This window comes from Delphinus delphis, chromosome 18 (assembly GCF_949987515.2).
Source record: "Delphinus delphis chromosome 18, mDelDel1.2, whole genome shotgun sequence".
In the NCBI taxonomy this organism is placed as follows: Eukaryota; Metazoa; Chordata; class Mammalia; order Artiodactyla; family Delphinidae; genus Delphinus; species Delphinus delphis.
In genome coordinates this window covers 18,776,437-18,796,442 of record NC_082700.1, presented here as the reverse complement: position 1 = coordinate 18,796,442, position 20,006 = coordinate 18,776,437, and the positions used below count along the sequence as shown (strand labels likewise).

Genomic DNA, 20,006 nt, shown 5'->3' with positions numbered 1-20,006 from the left:
TTAACACCACCACTGAGTATAGTCAATATTATTTTATCTAATAGTTTGAACCCTTTTCACACCTGGCTTTTTTTTTTTAAGTGTTAAACAGTTAATTGATTCCAGTTTCAACTTTTCTCTTCTGAGAAACATTTAAGGAACAGGAGCCAAAGTTAGGGTTATTTACAAACCAGATGATCAGTCCTGAATAATTGAGAGTTGGCTATTTGCATTCTGTCCTTTAAATACTTTACATGTACATTCAAACTGAGCTCAGGATGAGAAAAGATAATTCTGTAGGAAATTAAATTTCCATTTTTTGAAACTAAAAGAAAGATAACAGTGTTTTTTAGAGTACAACCATGCAACAAAATCCTGACTATTTTTATATCACATTTATTTACTAGATTATGATGTGTTCCATGTATGGCATATGCAAAGTGAAGAATATAGACCTTAAATTCAAAATCATTGTAACAGCATACAAAGATCTTCCTCATGCTGTTCAGGAGGTAGGTAATTTTCCATGGTAAGAATTTTCCAGATATATACATATCTGTAATATGGATAGCTTCAGTCATTAATTATATCATATGTTCTGACTGTATTATATAAATTTACATATCAACTTTTTACTTTCATATTATTGGTTAATTATTTGTAACTAAAATGTAATTGGGAAGTTAACACACTTTAGTATTCAAATTCATACTATAAAGTAAATAAAGAATACTATATCCCTGACAATAAGCAGGATATTTGTAATAAACTTTTACACAAATATATAAAAAACGTATATATCTATGACATTTCACTGCTAGTAGAGCAGCTATAATCCAAGCCTAAGATGGCTTTTTCGGATTGTTTTTGCCTGTAAAATATGCGTTTTTACTGTAAATAGTATTATGAACTATTAAAATAGAAAATCTAGGCTTCCCTGGTGGCACAGTGGTTAAGAATCCGCCTGCCAATGCAGGGGACACGGGTTTGAGCCCTGTTCCGTGAAGTTCCTACTTGCCACGGAGCAACTAAGCCCGTGCACAACTACTGAGCCTGCGCTCTAGAGCCCGTGAGCCACAACTACTGAGCCCGTGAGCCACAACTACTGAGCCCGTGTGCCACAACTACTGAGCCCGTATGTTACAACTACTGAAGCCCACGCACCTAGAGCCCGTGCTCCGCAGCAAGGGAAGCCACCACTCACCACAGCTAAAGAAAGCCCGTAGGCAGCAACAAAGACCCAATGCAGCCAAAAATTAATTAATTAATAAAAAAAAAAGAAAATCTAAGGAGTTAAATACCCAAATTCATTTAACAAGTGTTTTTGCTCTTCTTCCTCAGACATTCAAACGTGTTTTGATCAGAGAAGAGGAGTATGATTCTATTATCGTATTCTATAATTCAGTCTTCATGCAGAGACTGAAAACAAATATTTTGCAGTATGCTTCCACCAGGGTATGTTAAAAAGCATCCTTTGTTTGGGAAAATCTAATTATAAAGCAGTGGATCTCACTAAAACGTTAAGTAATCTACTTTTTTTGTTTTTCCTCTAGCCCCCTACCTTGTCACCAATTCCTCACATTCCTCGAAGCCCTTACAAGTTTTCTAGCTCACCTTTACGGGTTCCTGGGGGGAACATCTACATATCACCCCTGAAGAATCCGTATAAAATTTCAGAAGGTCTGCCTATGCCAACAAAAATGACTCCAAGATCAAGGTTTGTGTTTTCTTTTTAGGGAAGTGGTAAAGAATAAGAGGGACTTATTTTGATCCAAGCTTAAGAACACAAAGCTTTCTTCATTTAAAATAAGCTAGATTTGAGACCCTAATTTCCTCATTTATATTAAGTGATGTGATAAGAATTGGGGGTCTGGGGGGAGGTAATCTGTTTACTTAGATGGGTTTGCACATTTAGTCATCAGCTTTCCTGGCTGCTGGGGTCTGTTCTTTTGTAAACAGTCTGAGCACCAGTTTGATGATAAGTTTCAAAGTCACTCCCATGTTTTTGTAAGTAGCCAGTCTGCTAAACAAAGTAGATTACTTTTGGTTAAGAATTTTTATTCTGGAGTTTACTGAATGTCCTGTGAACTCTTTCTGTGGATGTGTTCATCTTGCTTATAAAAATGTAGACGACTGATTAAATGTAGGTGACTGTAAATTAAGTCTTTAGAAGTCCATTCCTAATTCTGCCTGTGGCCTCTTTGTATTAACTTGGGCAGGTCTCAGGGTGCTGTGGCTCAGGTAAATGATGAGTGTGAAACTGTTTTAAATTCTCAGATGAAAGGTTCTGTGCAGCTACAAATCAGTATATTATCTTCCACATCCAACAGCAAGTGCTCTCTGGCTTTTGAAGTACTTCAGTTGACTCATTATGTGTTATCAAGGGCTATTTAAAACTGACTTTATTTGGATGAAGTGGAGGCAGATTTGCTTGTAAAGTCTCAGAAAACGTTAGCCCATATAGTTGTACTTAATGGGCAAGAAAAACAAGAAGGGGATATATTAACCCTATAGAAAAAATTCGTGTGGTGTGTTTAATTATATAAATAATGCACACTCATAAAAATTTCAAACTCTACAGTAAAAGAAAAAGTAGAAAATAATTGGCAAATGATATAAATGCTCCCATGTGCCCCTGTATCGTCTTCTGTTTATTTGGTGTTCTTATAGTTGAGTATCTGTGTACTGATATTTACAAATTACATTATAAACTGCTGAGATGCCACATCATGTCTAATTTGTACACATGAAAACGTATACTTAGCTAAATTTTTAATGGTGATAATTAACCCATGTTATGCTGATAATGATGGCTTTTTTGCTGATCTTAGTTAAATCACTTCCAGGTTGGAGTCCTTTAGCAAAAAAGTCACATTCTGAAAATCCTGATAAATCATTGATCAAGTATTAAGAGAGCATCTTAACACTCTACATATTCAGCATATTTAGTTAAATCAAATATATCAATATATAGAATGATGGCCACTTATCAAAGAATTGGGAGGACAATAAAATCCATATATTTATTGATTCCATGTACATATGATCAAATCTTTGTTGTGTCAGGCTAATGCTGTTCTTCACCTTTATTATCAGGAGTGTAAATTATATGGTTCAAGCAAGGACAAACTAATAAGAGATTTCTGATTCTAGGATATGTGTTAAATAGCCTTTACTATATATAGTAAATATATTTACTATACTATATATAGATCCTAATTAGAATTCTGATTATCACATATAAGTTTTTGCCAAATGTAACTTGAATTTTTAATGAGAAAAGGTGAAAGAAATTTTAATTGTTAGTCATTGATTTATGAAGAATTAAGTATGGATAAACTTAAAATTTTCTTTTACCCTTTTTAAATGTGAACAATGGCAGAATATGTTCTTGCAGACATGCAGGTCTTGCTTTAAAAAATCTAAGGAACCAGTTCAGTGTTTGACTAGACTAGCAGTACCAGAATAAGTCTCTAATGAGTATAATTTGTCAGTGGTTCCAGGGGTAGAGGAAACCTTTGATTTGGCATTCCTGATAGTTCAGAATGACGTGTGTATGTTCACCTCTGCACAGTTGGATATGATTTGCATTTTACTAATTTGTATTTTATATTAACTTGACAGGATCTTAGTATCAATTGGTGAATCATTTGGGGTGAGTACTTTTCCTGTGAAATACAATAGTATGCACTATAACTATAAAAGAAATCGAGAATTTCTGTAATTGAATTTACAAATGCTATTATTCAAGCACCTCATTCAGGCATACTGCGTAGAATTTAGAAGACATCAGATTTATTTTCAAATCAGATTTAATTTTAAATCATATTCATAATTGGTGCATTTCAAAGTTGTTTTCTAAACATTTCTTTGAGATTATATATGTGTGTGTATACATTCATGTCTATACATACAAATATATGCATTATATAATCTCAAAGGAATGTTGTAAAAAACAGCTTTGAGATTCACTAATTTGAAATAAGATACTCCAAAATGTAATCACTGTGTCCAGATGTCACCAGCCAGTCCTTACCCACTGGTCTCCTTCTATACATATACACACTTTTGCTTTTCTTCCTCTCCAAATTCTAGGATATTCTTTCCCTGTTAAATTGATAAGGAATTGGTTACATGCCCCAGTGTAAGTGACAGAGTCTGTGGTGGTCTTTGTTCCAGAGGAGTGCAGGGCAAAGCTTAGCTTTGAAATGGTTATTCTAGTCTGGGAACCCATTACTCTAGCTGGCCTTGCATTACCATCACTAATTCAGCAGTCCTGTATTCAGTATGCATTACTATTAATGTTTCATACTACCCACCCCTCTGCCTATATTTGTTATTTATTGCTGCGTAACAAATCACCCCCAAACTTAGTAACTTAAACCTTTTTTCATCTCAGTTTCTGTGGGTCAGTACGCAGGCATGGCTTAGGATCCAGGGTCTCTCCAGACAAGGCTGCAGTCAGTGTGTCACCTGGAGCTGCACTTATCTCCAGGCTCACCTGGAGGACGACCTCTCAGAGACTCATTCATATGGCTGTTGGCTGATCCTCGATGGCTACTGGTCCAAGCCATCAGTTCCTTGACACGTGGGCTTCTCCGTAGGGTGACAGGCTACTCACAACATAGCAGCTTGCTTCTCCCAGAGCAAGGACTCCAAGAGAGGGAGGCAGGGAACGAGGGAGATAAACAAGCGAAATGGAAGTCACTCTTGTTGTAATCTTGGAAGTGACTTTCCATCACTTTTGCCACATTATTTTGTCAGGAGCAAGACACCACCAGGTCCAACCCACACTCAAGGAGATGAGGATTAGTGAGAGCCATTCTAGCATCTGCCTGCTGCACTGCCCCAAATGAAATAACTAGAGAACCATAAATGTTTGTATACTAAAAGACCAAATGTTAAAATGTTTGTTACAAATAGTAAATGCTGTGACGTTTAGCTCAATATAGGCTGCAGCTGTCAGGCTTCACAAGGGGGATATGGACCACATAAATAGGATTGGATCTGGATAAGTATAGAGTAGTGGTCTTCAAACTTTTTTGCTTGCCATAGCCTCTAAAAGAATTGAGAAAATGTTATATGTCCTTCCATATTTTAAAGCTGATAACTGAAAATCTTATAAATTTAATAGGTGCCCAGAATTTTGTTTCTATCATATTGTACATGTGCTCTAAATATATTTTCCATCAAAATCTGGTTTTGCATTTAATTTTTTTGAAACTTAGTTCATTTAATTTTTGGAAAATAAAGCATAATTAGCAAAGCTAATCCTTACTGTCAAATCAGTCAAATCACATTTAATTTCTATCAGAAAGTCTGACTTCATTCTTGAGTTCAAATAAATGTGTTAATACACATCACTGAGATTATCACCTCACTCTGGTTCTGAAATAGATAGACAAGACATAGAGTTTTTCCATGTGTTTGTCCTTTGGATCAAATAAGGTATTGTGCCCCCTTTGGTATTTCTTACCAAAGCTTTCTTTGCTGTGAAAGGATTCTCCCTCAGGAGATAAATATCTCAGGTCATCTCTAGTAATACTTGGATGGACTCAAATGCTTAAGTTTTTTGGATATTTAATATTTTATTTTAAAACTTTTAGAGTTAGGATATCAACAAATACTGATATCCTAACAATACATCAATAATGGCTTCAAATATATAGTATGACTTGTCAACATGATACCCATAAAGTGAGCCCAAAATTATTATTCACTAAACATCGCTTATTAAATTCCTGTGACATTCTTTCCGGTTATGCTGTGCTCTAAAAAGAAAAAAAAAAAATCTGTCAAAAATAAGCTTCCAGGAAGCTGTTCCAGCTTTGCATGCTTCTGAGAAGTAGCCCTAGTTTTGTGTGTGAGTAGGTTCTGAAAACGAGGAACTAGGACTTTTGGAGTAGCCATCAGAGTTGTTGGGAAGACATAGGAGGGTTTGAAAATTGCAGGTATTTAATTGGGGCAGAGTTAGGTGCAGTTAGTCTGATTTTAACATTTTTCACATCTCTTATTTGGTCCGTAAAGGCAGAAAATTAAAATGCAGATATTACCTCTGCCTGATTTTTGACCCACCTCAAACCTGCAATTAGGGGTTGCTAAGCAAAGTGGTGGCATTTAATGATTTAAAATAAAGAATTCCATAATTTGCAGACTTCTGAGAAGTTCCAGAAAATAAATCAAATGGTGTGTAACAGCGACCGTGTGCTCAAAAGAAGTGCTGAAGGAAGCAACCCTCCTAAACCACTGAAAAAACTGCGCTTTGACATTGAAGGATCGGATGAAGCAGATGGAAGGTAGGAGCCGTTTTTCAGGAGCTGAGCTGGTCATCGGGAGAACCCAGAGCGCCAGCCCTACTCCCGACTTACACCAGTCCTTCTCATGCCAGTTTTATTTGGAAATTATGAGGATTGCTCAAAATAGTAGGTGTGACTGCATCCCAAAGTAAAAAGCACCATGTAAATCTACTGAAATTAATTGAAAATATCAGATGTTAAAAATCTGGTCATTTTTTTACAAAGCTATTGATAAAATTTTGTTAGTTTTGATTAACATTAGATTTTTAAATGCTTACTCTTGAAAAATGCTACTGTGTTTCATAAGAACCACTGAAAAAATATCTAGGATCATAAATTTGTGACATTTATATTTTAGATGTTCGATTTATAAACCTTTGAAATTAAAAGCTACTCACTAAAATAAGAGCATAAAAAGTCATTGAAAACATAGTTATTGGAAATCTGAGGTTTTCATTTGTACATATACATATGAAATATTTTGCATTTTTTAAATCTGCAGTAAACATCTCCCAGGGGAGTCCAAATTTCAACAGAAACTGGCAGAAATGAGTAAGTACTTATCATTAAACCTTATGTAAATGAACAGTCATTTACATTGCGGAAAGCCTTTTCACATTATAAAAGAATAAATTTATAGAATCTCTTCAATTAGTGACTTGCTTCTGCGTTCAAGATATAATTCGCTCAAGCATGTGTTGTTTACTAGCCTGTATGGGTTAGATGTGTGATGCAAAGTGAAGGTCGTCTTCATCCTTCCTAAAATCTGTGCGGGAAGACCAAGAAGTGAAACCAAATCTTCAACACGAATGGCTGTGGTTAGAAAATATTTTAGGATAGCAGAACTGTAATGAGGTACCTTTATTTAAGAGTATTGGATGTAGGCAAGAATATATATATACTTAGCATATATAAACATCATCACCCTTAGCATATATAAACATCATCACCCTTAGCATATATAAACATCATCACCCTTATTTAAAGAATAATCTTTTATTCTGCTATTACTGAACTTCCCTAATTTGCAAGTTTTAGAACTTATTTTAAACAAAAGTTTTTCATTACTGGAAATCAGAATTTTGATAAAGAACACAAGAACATTTTCCAAGTTATACAGAGTGACTTAAGTTTGGAATGTTAAGGCAAATGGACTTCTCTCCTAAGCTACTCTGACACTATGAAAGATTAACCCAAGTATAGTAGATGGGAAGCACATTAAGAAAAAGATCTGTGTGCACTGACTGCTACTGCGATGTCTTAGAGAGGTAGCCGTGAGGGTGAGTGTGACATTTCCTGATAATCTGGTGCCAGACCCATTAACAGGAAGCAGAGCTGGGTCTTGGAAAGAAGACAAATATTTAGGAGATAATAAGAATTAAAACTGTCGTTCCTAGGTCATAGGACATATCAGTAAGAACAGTACCAATTAAAATGTGACTTTTTAAAAAGGGGCTTTCTCTCAATGTCTCTGTAGATACTAACTTTGAAATATAAAGTGTTTTTAAAAATACTTTTGATTTTTTAAACCATATTTCTATGTGTATTATTTTGAAGAGTACTGTTGAAACTAAATTAAATTTTGTGGTTATAAATGGATCTCTTTTTGGATTTTACATCAACTAATATACTCCTGTTTTAACTTTTAAATAGTTGTAGCTTTTCCCCCCAGTGCATGAAAATAGACATGAAGCTTATAACCAAAATCAGACCTTAAAAACATGTGGAAGCATTTTGGAACCCACAAATATGCATTTTAAAAGGAGCAGAAAGCTGTAAAAACGTGTATATTTTCTTATAGAAGAGCTCAGTTGCTGTAGTCAGTACATTTCGCAGTGACACACTTAGCTATGACCAGGAATTCCCTCTGCCGGGCTGAAGTTCAGGGCCTTTGTGCAGCTGAAAATTGAGGAGAGGTAGCAGGAGTTTTAACCCATGAGGAGAAGGAATTCTCCAGGTTGCTCTTCAGCTTTCCTCAAAAAAACTGTATTCAGAAGAAGGTCATTACACAGTGCTAGATTGCTCAGAGTGGAAGGGCCAGAAGGGGAGACTGAGTCACTCCTTTCTTTACCAAGCGTGAGTGTTTTGTGCTTCTTTATGAAGAGCCTTTGCCCACCTCTAAAATCAAGTTAAGATTTTTTAAATTATTTAAGAGAAGCATTCTGTTTTTGTGTTGTAATTAATAATGTATTTTTAAATGTCCATGTCCAAATTAAATGAGCTGTGAGCTGATGTGTTTGCAGTACTTGCAGCGTGTCTCCAAACACAAGGGAATTCCTGGCTTCATGAAGAATAACACTCACTTCAGCAGACCAGCCCAGAATTCTGTTTTGCTCAGGTGCCAAACTTAACCATATCATCTCTAGAACAGTGGCCTACAAAGTTGGGCACACTTGGGTGTGTGTAAGACCACCTTTTGGGGGTACATAAAGAGACTATTAGAATATTTGTCTTTATCTCATCTATTTTAATGTTTGGGGTGTGTGTGTCTTATAATTTAGACACATATGCATACATACATACATACATTTAGTGGTACTGCTTGGAAAAAAATTTGCTGATGGGGATGTATGATTTAAAAAACGAAACCACTGCTTTTGCGAGGCCCTGGGCTCCATCAGTTTGGCGTAAGCATAACATGTGTGGCAGCCCTTTACCAGCTTACCCAGCACCGTCAGTGCTGTTAACATTTCTTCATCCTTGTTTTAGCATCTACTCGAACACGAATGCAAAAGCAGAAAATGAATGATAGCACGGATACCTCAAACAGGGAAGAAAAGTGAGGACCTCACGACCTTGGTGGGCACCCTGTACATCTCCGGCTTCATTGTCTCCCACAGATCTGACTGTAGAACTCTCCCAGGTTCTGTTTACGGCCACATTTGATACATACCTTCAGCTCTTTTTGTGGGTAGCACAGTTGAGTATTTGTGCAGGGGATTCCTAAGCCACTTGCAACATTGTAGTCACTAGAACATGCATTGTTATTGTTCAAGATTGAAAGTCCTGTGCCAGTCCTGCCATTTAAAAAGCTGTAGCAGATGTTTCCATTTCCAAAATACAGTAAGTCCCCTACATACGAACCTTCAAGATACGAACTTTCAAAGATGTGAACAATTGAATCCAGCAAGGAACCAGAACCTGTGCCATTAATGTCAGGCGTGAGTGAAATTGCAGCTTGCCTTCCGTCTCCTATTGCTGACGATCCTTCAGCTCTACCATCTCCCACCTCCTTTCTCTCTTCCAGTCAGTAACTCTTCTTGCCTCTTCAGGCGATGCCAGCCCCTGTGTGCCAGCTGTTGTACTGTACTACTGTACTTTTCAAGGTACTGTACTGTAAGATTAAAAATGTTTTATTTTTTGTGTTTGTTGGTTTTTTATGTATTATTTGTGTGAAAAGTATTATAAAGCTATTACAGTACAGTACTATATAGCCGATTGTGTTAGTTGGGTACCTAGGCTAACTTCGCTGGACTTACAAACAAATTGGTCTTATGAAGCACGCTCTGAATGGAACTCGTTCGTATGTAGGGGTTTTACTTATAATTGCTCTGCTTTACAAATGGTGGCAGGATCCCCTGGGAGTGAGAGTCCTCACAACCTGTGCCTATCTGAGTACTTTGTCTTCTCTTGTGGCATGTATGTGATGTTTGCTCTTATTTTTATTAATTTATATTTATTTTTTTTAACTTAACATGAACACCCTTAGAAAATGCGTCGTCTTCCAAATGCAATTTGGCTGACTGCCCCCATTCGCCCAAATGATCCTGAGCTCTTGTGCTAAAACATATATTAGAAACTAGGGAAAAATTACTAATTTTTACACATTAGATTTTAGTTTACTCATGGAAACTAAATGGATGTACTGTGTGTTTGTTTTATAAATACTAGTTTTTAAATACAAACAGAAAGCAAAGTATAAACATATGAGATACTGTCATACTACTGATACAGATTTCATACCTCAGGACTTGTAAAAATTTATTCTTTTCTTCCTCCAACTCATATTTTAAAGTAAAGAGTTATTAATAGTACTCTTGGTTTTTATACCATTCAGATCACTGAATTCATGAAGTACCCATCTAGTGCTTGGAAAATAAAGTGTTCAGCTAGAGCTTTGCTGCAGAGGACCCTAATACAGTATATCCCAAGTGCACTTTCTAACGTTTCTGGGTCCCAAAGCATCAAGATACAAAATAATTTTACTCCACAAACAGACTGTTAACTATAGGAGCCTTAATTTTTTTCTTAGAGAGTTATATAATTACATCTCAGCAATTACTCTGCCCTCCTGAATGCGGGAAGAGGGTGTGTTTGTTCTGGAATGGTACATATCTTCCGTGTATCTTTTGAACTAGCAGTTGTCCTTTTTTTTTTCTTAATTCAGCATGGTCTAACACTGGCATTTTCAAAGCCGCATCATTTCTCATCCAAAATGCAGGTAACGAAAGGTCTTTGGGTTAGGCATTAATGTTGCTCTCTGATTTTGTGCAAAAGCTTCAATTTAAAACAGCTGCATTAGAAAAGAGGCGCTCCCCCCTCCAACACCTAAAGGTGTATTTAAATATCTTGTGTGATTAACTTATTTAGAGATGGTATAATTTAAAATAGGTGGTATTTAAGGTAGCATCTACTAGCTTTTAGGAAAATTACTTTGTCTAAACTCAGAGTTCTTTTTAAAAAGAAACCTGGTCTTATTTGTTAGAAAACAAAACTTTATTTTGTGCTCAGTTCAGTTGCAAACTTATTTTTTTGACAGTTATCTTGATAGCAAAGGCACTAGAAAGCTTTATCTCATTTCCTCATTCATTTTTGCATGAATATCAAACAAATCAGTTAGTTTTTAGGTCAAGGGCTTACCACATTTCTGAGTCTTTTGCTAATAAGTTCATGTTAGAATTAGTGTCAGAACTTAAGGAACTTCAGAGATCATGTATTGAGATTTCTTAAATAAGGCTTCAGATATTGCTTTATTGCTTTTTGTATTGGTTAAAACTGTACATTTAAAATCGCTGTTACTATTTTCTACGATCAACAATAGTTTGTCTATTTTTAAATAAATTAGTTGTTAAGAGTCTTAATGGTCTGATGTGGTCTTTGTATTAAGTGCACTAACGTTCTCTTTGGTATCTAAATTCTCTCCTAGTATCTCATCCGTTCTTAGCCTTTAAGAATGGGCTTTATATGCTGATGAATCCCAGATTTATTTCTCCAGCCTGACCTCTTCATGGAGGTCAGAGCTCTCACAGCCAACAGAACCGCTGATTCCTACCCCTCCTCCCCACCCAGCTTCTCAAAATATAAACCAAAATCAAACAAAAACACCCTTTTCTACCCTAGTCTTTTCCCATGTTATTAAACACTTACTTGCTCAAGATAAAATCCTGAGTCTTCTATTAGCTGTTGTCTGGACCACTGTTAAAGACTTCTAACTGGTCTCCACTTCCCTCTCTTTCCTCTTTACCTTTCTACTCCTTAAAGACCCCTTTAAAATATAAATTGATTCACTTTGCTCCTCTCCTTGAAGTATTCAGACTCCTGATCGCGGCCTGGGAAGCGGCCCCTACCTTCTTCTCCGTCCTGTTCTCGGGCTACTTTCTCCCTGCTCACTGTGCTTTACCCCCACTGGCCTTCTTCTCTTATGACGCCAAGCCCATCCCTACCTCAGGCTTTTACATTTGCTGTTCCTTCTGTCCAGCGTGCTCCTCCCCCAGGATTTTGCTTAGCTGGTTTCCTCTTGTCTTTCAGGGCTCAGCTCAGAGGCCTTCCTTGACACCCAAGCTAAAATCCTTCCTCTGTACTGTGCCACTCTCCTTCAAAAGTGTAACAGCATTCATCACCGTCAGAAACTGCCTTACTTGGGTTGCCTATTGCCTGTTTACCCACCCCGGCATCAACCTGGCTGGCCTTACCTACTACTATAGTTGTAGCATCTAGAAGAAGCCCGTATGTAGGGGGGAAAAAAGGTATGTTTTCTGTATGTTTTCCAAGTATGTAGAAACGATATTCTCTTTCTCTTTGAAAATGCCATGTATTGAGTACCTACTGTATTTCAGGCACATTCTAAAATGTGATACAACAAGTAAATAAAATTAAGATTCCCCCTCTCTGTGGAACTTACATTCTAATTCTAGTTTCGGGAAAAGAGAGCAAACGAATAAATAAACGAGGAATATAGTATATGTGATTGTATTAAGTTCTGTGGAGAAAGACGTGCCGGGGGGAGAGCAGGGAGTACCGGTAGGGAGAGGAGTTTTAACACTTAAAGGACAGTGGTCAGGGCAAGACTTGCCGAGGTGCTATTTGAGCCAAGTGTTGCAGAGGGTGAGGGAGTGAGCCAGGCACCAGAGGGGGTAGAACAGAACACAGAGAGAAAGAAGCCAGTGCTCAGAGGTGGGTGTGCATCGGGTGTATCTGAGGAAACATAAGATGTCATAGTAAGATGGAGAGTTTTAAGAAAAGGAGTTGGGGCAGGGGGGCAAGTATCTCTTTTCATCTAACACAGAGTTTATAAAGGCCTTTCCTTCCAAGCATCCTTCACATATATATATAAGTCTGCAGTCCTTTATCTGCAGTTCTGAAATCCAAAAAGCTTTCAAAACCAAGTGGTTCTGTGTGTTTGGTGCCAAAAGTCACATGGCATCAAAAACATCTAACCTGGCATAGGGCATCAAAAGCATATCTAAACTGGCATAGAGCTTTTGAGAGGCTTTATCCCACTTGTGGGAAGAGTCTTGTTTCACCATTAATGCATTGATTTGGGGGAGCTAACCTAGGCCCTGCTTAGGTAGATGTATATATATATATGTACATATATTATTATAATATTATATATATTATATTATTATATATATGTTATTATCACATACATATATTATGTAATATATGTACCATATGATCATACTAAACTCCAAAAAAAATGAAGAAACCCGTCTGGTACCAAGGGATAATCTTGAGTTGAAGTAATATGATTTCTCAAAAACAGGTGGACAGTAAACGTCCCTCCTTCTGGAACAGCAGCATGTTTGTCCCTGAAGGAAGAAAGGCAAATAAGGAAGTTCCAGCAGGAAAAGCAGCAGGTATACCTCAGTACTGGGACTGTATTTACGTTGGATGCGGATCTTCCATGAAATGCAGTCTCTTAGGTCAGGGAAAAATCAAGCAGCCTTTATAACATTAAAAATTTTTAGTCTGGATGATAGAAAACTGATCACTTCTGGAGATTAATTTAGTATTCCAGTAATTAAAGGTCCTTATAATGAAAGGGACAAGTTCAAATTCAGTATTTACTTTATTCATTACAGTTTTCTGGTACAAATGGTGGGCGGCGGGGAGTATCAGTTCTATGACCGTCCGGATGATTTCCTAGAAGCTTGCCCGTAGAAGCATATTTTTGTTCCTCATTTTTGGGCCAGACAGCGTACATGGCATTGGCAAGGATTTATTCGGTAGAATTTTCCTTTGGACTAAATAAATGTTTTACAGGACAACCTGAAACCTTGCCTCTAGACATAGCAAATTTCCACAAGTATGGGGTCTTAAATAGAAATATAGTAACACTGTATAATGTCTGAAAGGAATTAAAACAACTCTTTTAATAAGAAGCTGGAATAGTCATCTATTCTTAGAAATACTTTTTTGTGTCCATTATCTTGGAACTATACTTACAGTCTAGTATTGACGTATGATGACAATTTACTGTGAAAGTTAAATTTATTCCACAGACCAATATCAGTTACTTTCTAAACAAAATGTTATGATTTTAACTGAATTTAGTGAGAGAAAGTCATTATGGTTTATGTTTTTATGCTTTGGCAAAGACTGAATTAAAAATGACAGTACGGTATGGTTTTTCCTCTCTCTTTACAGTTCTCCCAACCTGTTTGTTGTGGTAATAGCACAGGGAGGACTCATAAGATAGATAAGACTATGTAGTTTGTAATTGCCTCTTTTTCATCATCACTGGTCAAGAATTCTGTGTCTAACACTCACCAGGTTATGGTCTAGAATGACTGGCAGTTTCTTCAGGTCTCAGATGAAAACATTTAACCCTTTTTAAAAAGCACTGAATGGTATCTTCACAAACCACTCTCAGCAGATGACGATGCTACTTTATTCCTGTAAAACCTAAACCTCTCTCTGTGTAAGTTTGGGTGAAATTATATTGGAAGCACTAAAACATTGAATTTCTTGTGTGAGCAGAGAGGAAACAAAACTTAAGGATGGAAAATGTAAGATGAACTTAACGGATCCACTGACTTCTGATGTAGTGTCATTATGAAAATGGACCTTCCCTCCCACATATCCCTGACTAAACTTAGGGTTTCTGAGCTCTACAAACACTCATCTGTTAGAAAGAAATGAAGGAAATAAAGTGATATTATCCTTCATATAGGAGCACTGATGGCCAGCCTATCCTCAAAGACCAGAGAGAAAGCATGTTTTTTCAGAGAGATGTAACCACGGGACTCATCTGTCATCTCCAACTGGTCTAAAATCAGCCCTTCCTTATTGTTTGGCATCCCAGGTCTTAAGAGCTAAACCAATGATTCTCATCCTTGGCTAAACATCAAAATTACTTGGGGAGCTTCGTAAACATACTTAGAATCCTTGAATCTATATTTTGTAAAAGTTTCATAGATTATTCTGTTGTGCCCAGAGATAAGCAGCATGGAGATACAGAGCAGTGCAGCCTACACATAACAAGCTTAGAGGAAATCTAGATAAAGCTCCACCCACCCCTTCTTACTAACGTGTACTCTGGCAGAGCAGTGACCAGCTGGGGAGTCTCGTGGAGGGTAATCCATTTTACATCCCTAAATAAACTTACCTGTTCCCTTTGGGTGGTCCAGTATTTCCATGAAATGAGTTCATAAAAGAAAAAGGCATTGAGGAAATTCAGAAGACCCTGTCAGAAAAGGGCAAGAAAGAGGAAGAGGAGGTTTGGGAAGACTCTGTAAAATATAAAGGCTTTTTGGTCAGTGACAGCGAGCATAGTGGGCTGAGGAGAACGAGTCGGAAATGAAGCCTGTGGACGTCTGACTGTGAGAACTGATGGCGACTGGTAATACCCAGGCCTCAATGTTTCTTTGCTGGAGAGAACAGCTAACCTACTAAAACTACAGACAAATGGTGTAAGGCTGTAACATCTTACGGAAAAAAACCAGAACGAACTTTTTGGCCAACCCAATAAAATAACAAATACTACACAGTTCCAAAAATGGGATTCTGATTTAGAACTGGAGGCATCGAGACTCCTCTGCCTCTACCAGACAAGGTCTGCAAAAACAGATAAACAAAAAGAAACTAAGGATTCAAAAGTGACCTCACCAATAAAGAACATGGGCAATCATACGAACAGTTGATTAGAATTAGTTGTTTAGAAGCCATTTGCGTTTTAGGGTAGGCTTCGCTATGATGCCTTATCTGAGTAACTGCTTTAAAAAATAAGCTTATATCAAATGGATTTGTGTACATCTAAGAGACATAAGGTTGAGAGAATCTTGCTGCTTCTGAAGAATGAAAACACACACACATTTGTTCTATTATCTGCAAATAAGCACTTTATTATCAAACGGTTCAGCATCAGAACAAGGTTTCCAAAAGAGGTTTGTTTCCCTACATAGTATCATATTGTGAAAGTACATGTTAGGAGACTCTACATCCTACATCCTGTTCCATTTTCTCATTTGTAGTTGGGTAACTTGATCTAAACAGTATAAATTCATCTCTTTCTTACTAGTGCTGTCCATGAAATGTAAGCGTAGTTCCTTTTCGGCTAGTACTTTATAATTACACTGTGCCAAGTTAAAAGACCTGTTTTATAGTGACATAAAAGTCAACTACAAGAAAAACAAAATCATTTCTACTTACAGAGGCAAATCTCTCTTAACACAGAAGTAAAGGACATTGTGCAATTATGTAAGGCAAATGAGCCCAGAAACAACATTCATTCAAAGATAGTACACTTCTTATTCGATAACCCCGTGTGAGAAATTAATGACTCAGAGTAAAGACAGAATTAAAATTAGCCCTTGGGTCTTTGACAATTTAATTGCTAAGGCCTTTTGTGAATTCCAATTAACGCTCTAAATTAGCCACTATTTCTTAGAATGATGTACAGAAGAATATGAGCCTCAGACGTTTTAAATTTGTTTTGTGAAAGTTATTCCTTCATCCAGTATCCCACAAATAAAGCTGTTCTCGGGGCATAATTAAGATTTGTATAAGCTGAGTGCCTTACTCTATGCAAGACACTGTGCTGAATGCTGCAGGTGTGGTAGTGACAGCATTCCTTGTCAAGCTATCTATGTGGTATCAGCCTGTTGAATATGGAAATCTGGCCAGAATAGCATATACTTAGACCCATGTACCTACCAAAAGTCTCCAACTTAAGTGACTCGAAAGAGGAAACGGTAAGTATAGTAAGACATTTCAACTTTATTCCCTTGAGCTTAGTCCCATCTGATCAGAGAGCATTTAATGCCTTCTCTCTAGATTGTGGATTTCAAAAGGTGGGGAAGACTGACCACCATCCTTCTTTTGACAGAACATTAAGTATTCAGCCAAATGTAGCTCATCATAAATACTATTAAAGAGAAATTATTCTCTGGCTTTTGCAGGGAGAATGGAAATGCTAAAAATTCTTTCCTGCAGGTGAGGATTAATTTTTAAAGGCTCCAACTCTGCTTGCTTTGCTGATAAAGTTCTTCAAGAGATCATGGTCCATTTCTGCAAAGCCTGACGTCTGTGTTACTACAGTCAAATGGTTTATGCAAAACCTGAAGCAGAATTCTTCTAAATCCTAGGAATGACAACAGAAATTTAACAAATAAAACGAACAAATTTGTTTTAACAAATTCACATATCCCAATGCAATGCAACGTAGCACAAAAACTCCTAAAACACATAGGCAAGGAAAAAGGATTTGATGGCCAGCAGAAGGCAATGGGACAGCAATGCCTAAAGAACAGCTGTAAAACTATATAGCTAATATGAATCTATGCTTGCAAAAATTTAAATAACAGAGTAAAGCATTCAAGTGCCTCCACACTAACCAATGCAGAAAATGAGACTTTTTCTTCCCAGATAGGCGCCTAGATGTTTTGTTCATTCCACTTTCAATATTTATGCAGAGTACGACATTCCTCTTGTTTGTCTGTTTAATAAATATTTATTTATTGCATGAATGCACTGAGTAAATTGTTTAAAAGATTTTCTTTATGTTGAGCCCAACACTCCTCTTTTATATTCTTCTAGGGGCTTAAGTAGTTTTACCTGTAAGGAGTTTGTGAGAAAAGCTTAAGCCATAAAACAGTCATCTTGGGAAATGCTTCTCTGCAGTCATTAACGGGCCACTGCTCTTTCTCCTTTACAAGAAGATAAAGGCTGGGATGATTAGATTTCATCAGATCACACATAGCTTCAATAATCTGAAGTGGGAAAATGCTTTGAAGAAATCACGACTTTCTGCTAAGAGAAACTCCACAGAGTGGTGATTTCTGGCTTACTGTAATGTACACCAGGCCAAAAAACAGTACTGTAGGGATTCTCTTGATTAGATCTTCAAACCTGAGATCAGAAATAAGGTGGCTGGACACTTTTTTGGTCTGAGAGAAATGAGAGCTGAAGTCAGGCCAGCCTGCGGAGATTCTGATATGTCTCAGACCCGGGGCTCTGCTGCCCTCCTGACGCAGCTCCTGCCATGCTCCTTAACGTCTTTGCTCGAGTCTCCTTCTAAGTGAGACCTTCCTTCCGTCCCAGACCACGACTGAAAACTTCAGCTTTAATCTCAGCCTGCCCCCCACTGCCCCACTGCCCTTCTCTAACTTACTTTTTTATATCACTTATCACCACCTAACAGACCATGTATTGTATTCGTCATCTATTGCCCTCACCAGAAAGTTCCAGGAGGGCAGAGATTTTGGTCTGTTTTGTTCACTTCATGTACCCTTAGTGTCTAGAACCACGCCAGGCACTTAATGGGCACTCAGGGAATATTTGTTGAATCAATGAATAAACATTGCTGATTTTAAAATATGGGGGCAATAGAGAATTGTATTAAAATGTGTCGTTTTGAAATCTGTCCAATACTGGATTGCATTCCAGCTTTACAATTATTAGCTTACTAAGAATTTACTTAATCTCTCTGAGATTCAGCTTCCTCATTTGTAAACTGGAACAAATAATAATAATACATATATTCTTAACAAGGTTCTTTTGAGAACTAAAGGAGATATGAACTGTGCTTCAAATAATCCCTGGTGTGTATTAATTACGTATTAAGTGTAGTCAAGCATGAGGGATAATTTGCTGAAAAGGTCCATTTCTTGCTTATTAGAGTCAGCAAGTAACAATACTAGTCAACTCAAATATACTGTTCTTTATTTATAAAAACTTTTATATTAAGTATACATTGAGTCTATTTTACTTGTGGTCTATTACACTAATTTAGGGTACCACACACAGACAGCCTGTAGTAAAATACAGTGCCTCTACAGGCAAAGTTGGACATTCATTAAACAAATATTTAATGAGCACATACTATGTGTCAGGCACTATCCTAAGCACTAGGGATATGGTTGTGAGCAAAACAAAGTCCTTGCCATTTGCTCAGGGAGCCTGCTTTCTAGAAAACAGGGCTGAATGGTAACCATACAAATAATTCACATAAACAGGGAATATGAAAAAGTCTTGGACATTAGTTCTAGTTCAGATGGAAACACTATATGCCCACAATCTCATCATCTGAGGCAGCCCACCAGAGTCCAGTATTATCAGCATGACTTTAACAAACTCGTGAAAAAGCACAGTTATTGTCTGGCCATGAAGCCTTCTGCCTATTGTAAGTGCGCAAAGTATTATTACCTTGATGAAAGACAAACATTCACTATGCTTGTAAATGTCAATGCTTCAAGGTGGGTAAGATTTTTTTAAATGTTAAGTGAAAAAAATCTAGTATTTAGAAATATATATTAGGTTGGCCAAAAGGTTCGTTCTGGTTTTTCCATAGGATGTTACAGAAAAACCCAAACAAACTTTTTGGCCAACGCAATACATAACCTAGGAAAAAATCAGAAGGAGCTGTATGAAAATGTTAGTGTCCTCTGGTTGAGGAGTCATTTCCTTCCTCATACTTTTTGTATTTTACAAATTTTCTTTAATAAGCACACTATTACTTATATAAGCAGAAAAGAAGTTATAACCTTTTTTCTGCCCACGACTAAAATGTCCCTGTTTTCTGACCAAAGGAAAGGATATCCTTAAGGAAATCGACTCCAAAAAGTATGGCCTGTTTCCTAAAGATTTAACTCTAAGACAAGTTTTCTTTCCTTTCTTTATTATCAAAACAATACATGGTCACTGTAGAAACTTCAGGAAAAACAAGCAAAGATAAGGAAATAAAAATCATCCACAATCCCACCATTCAAAGATAACCACTGACTGTATTTTTCAGTCTTTTTTCCTATGTAGATAATAAATTTTGGTCTTTTTAAATTCAGCTATTTATACTTAAAAAAATTTTTTTTACTATTTTTATTTAAAAAATAAAAATAAATATACTTATTAAAAAGATAGGAGCACAGTTCTTCAGTCAATGATATATGTTGAATAGTATTAACATTTTTTAGTTTAAACAATCCTTTCCTGTTCACACTGACTTTTTCCAATTTTTAAAAATTATAAACAACACTGCAGGAAACATCTTTGAAGATAAAACTTTGTCTGAAT

The 20,006-nt window shown here is 36.8% G+C and overlaps 2 protein-coding genes across 9 annotated transcripts in view; one reads left to right on the top strand and one right to left on the bottom strand.

The window, feature by feature from the left end:
• Window positions 1-12,373, top strand: part of RB1 (RB transcriptional corepressor 1) — a 131,767-nt gene extending 119,394 nt beyond the window's left edge. The window contains exons 21-28 of one of the 4 annotated variants that reach the window (XM_059996220.1): window positions 387-491; window positions 1,321-1,434; window positions 1,533-1,696; window positions 3,604-3,634; window positions 6,133-6,275; window positions 6,778-6,827; window positions 8,985-9,074; window positions 12,024-12,113. In XM_059996220.1, coding sequence (XP_059852203.1) covers window positions 387-491; window positions 1,321-1,434; window positions 1,533-1,696; window positions 3,604-3,634; window positions 6,133-6,275; window positions 6,778-6,827; window positions 8,985-9,058 — 681 coding nt within the window. In that variant the 3' untranslated portion in view covers window positions 9,059-9,074; window positions 12,024-12,113. Of the gene's footprint in view, window positions 1-386; window positions 492-1,320; window positions 1,435-1,532; window positions 1,697-3,603; window positions 3,635-6,132; window positions 6,276-6,777; window positions 6,828-8,953; window positions 9,635-12,023 lie in introns of those variants that run through there. The other 3 variants (XM_059996218.1, XM_059996221.1, XM_059996219.2) reach the window with 3 other exon arrangements.
• Window positions 12,374-15,795: 3,422 nt separating this feature from the next.
• RCBTB2 (RCC1 and BTB domain containing protein 2) overlaps window positions 15,796-20,006 on the bottom strand; it is a 37,334-nt gene continuing 33,123 nt past the window's right edge. For all 5 annotated transcript variants that reach the window (XM_059996211.2, XM_059996216.2, XM_059996215.2 and 2 more), the window contains one exon: window positions 15,796-17,079. In XM_059996211.2, the coding sequence (XP_059852194.1) occupies window positions 16,939-17,079 (141 nt within the window). In that variant the 3' untranslated portion in view covers window positions 15,796-16,938. The remainder of the gene's footprint in view (window positions 17,080-20,006) is intronic.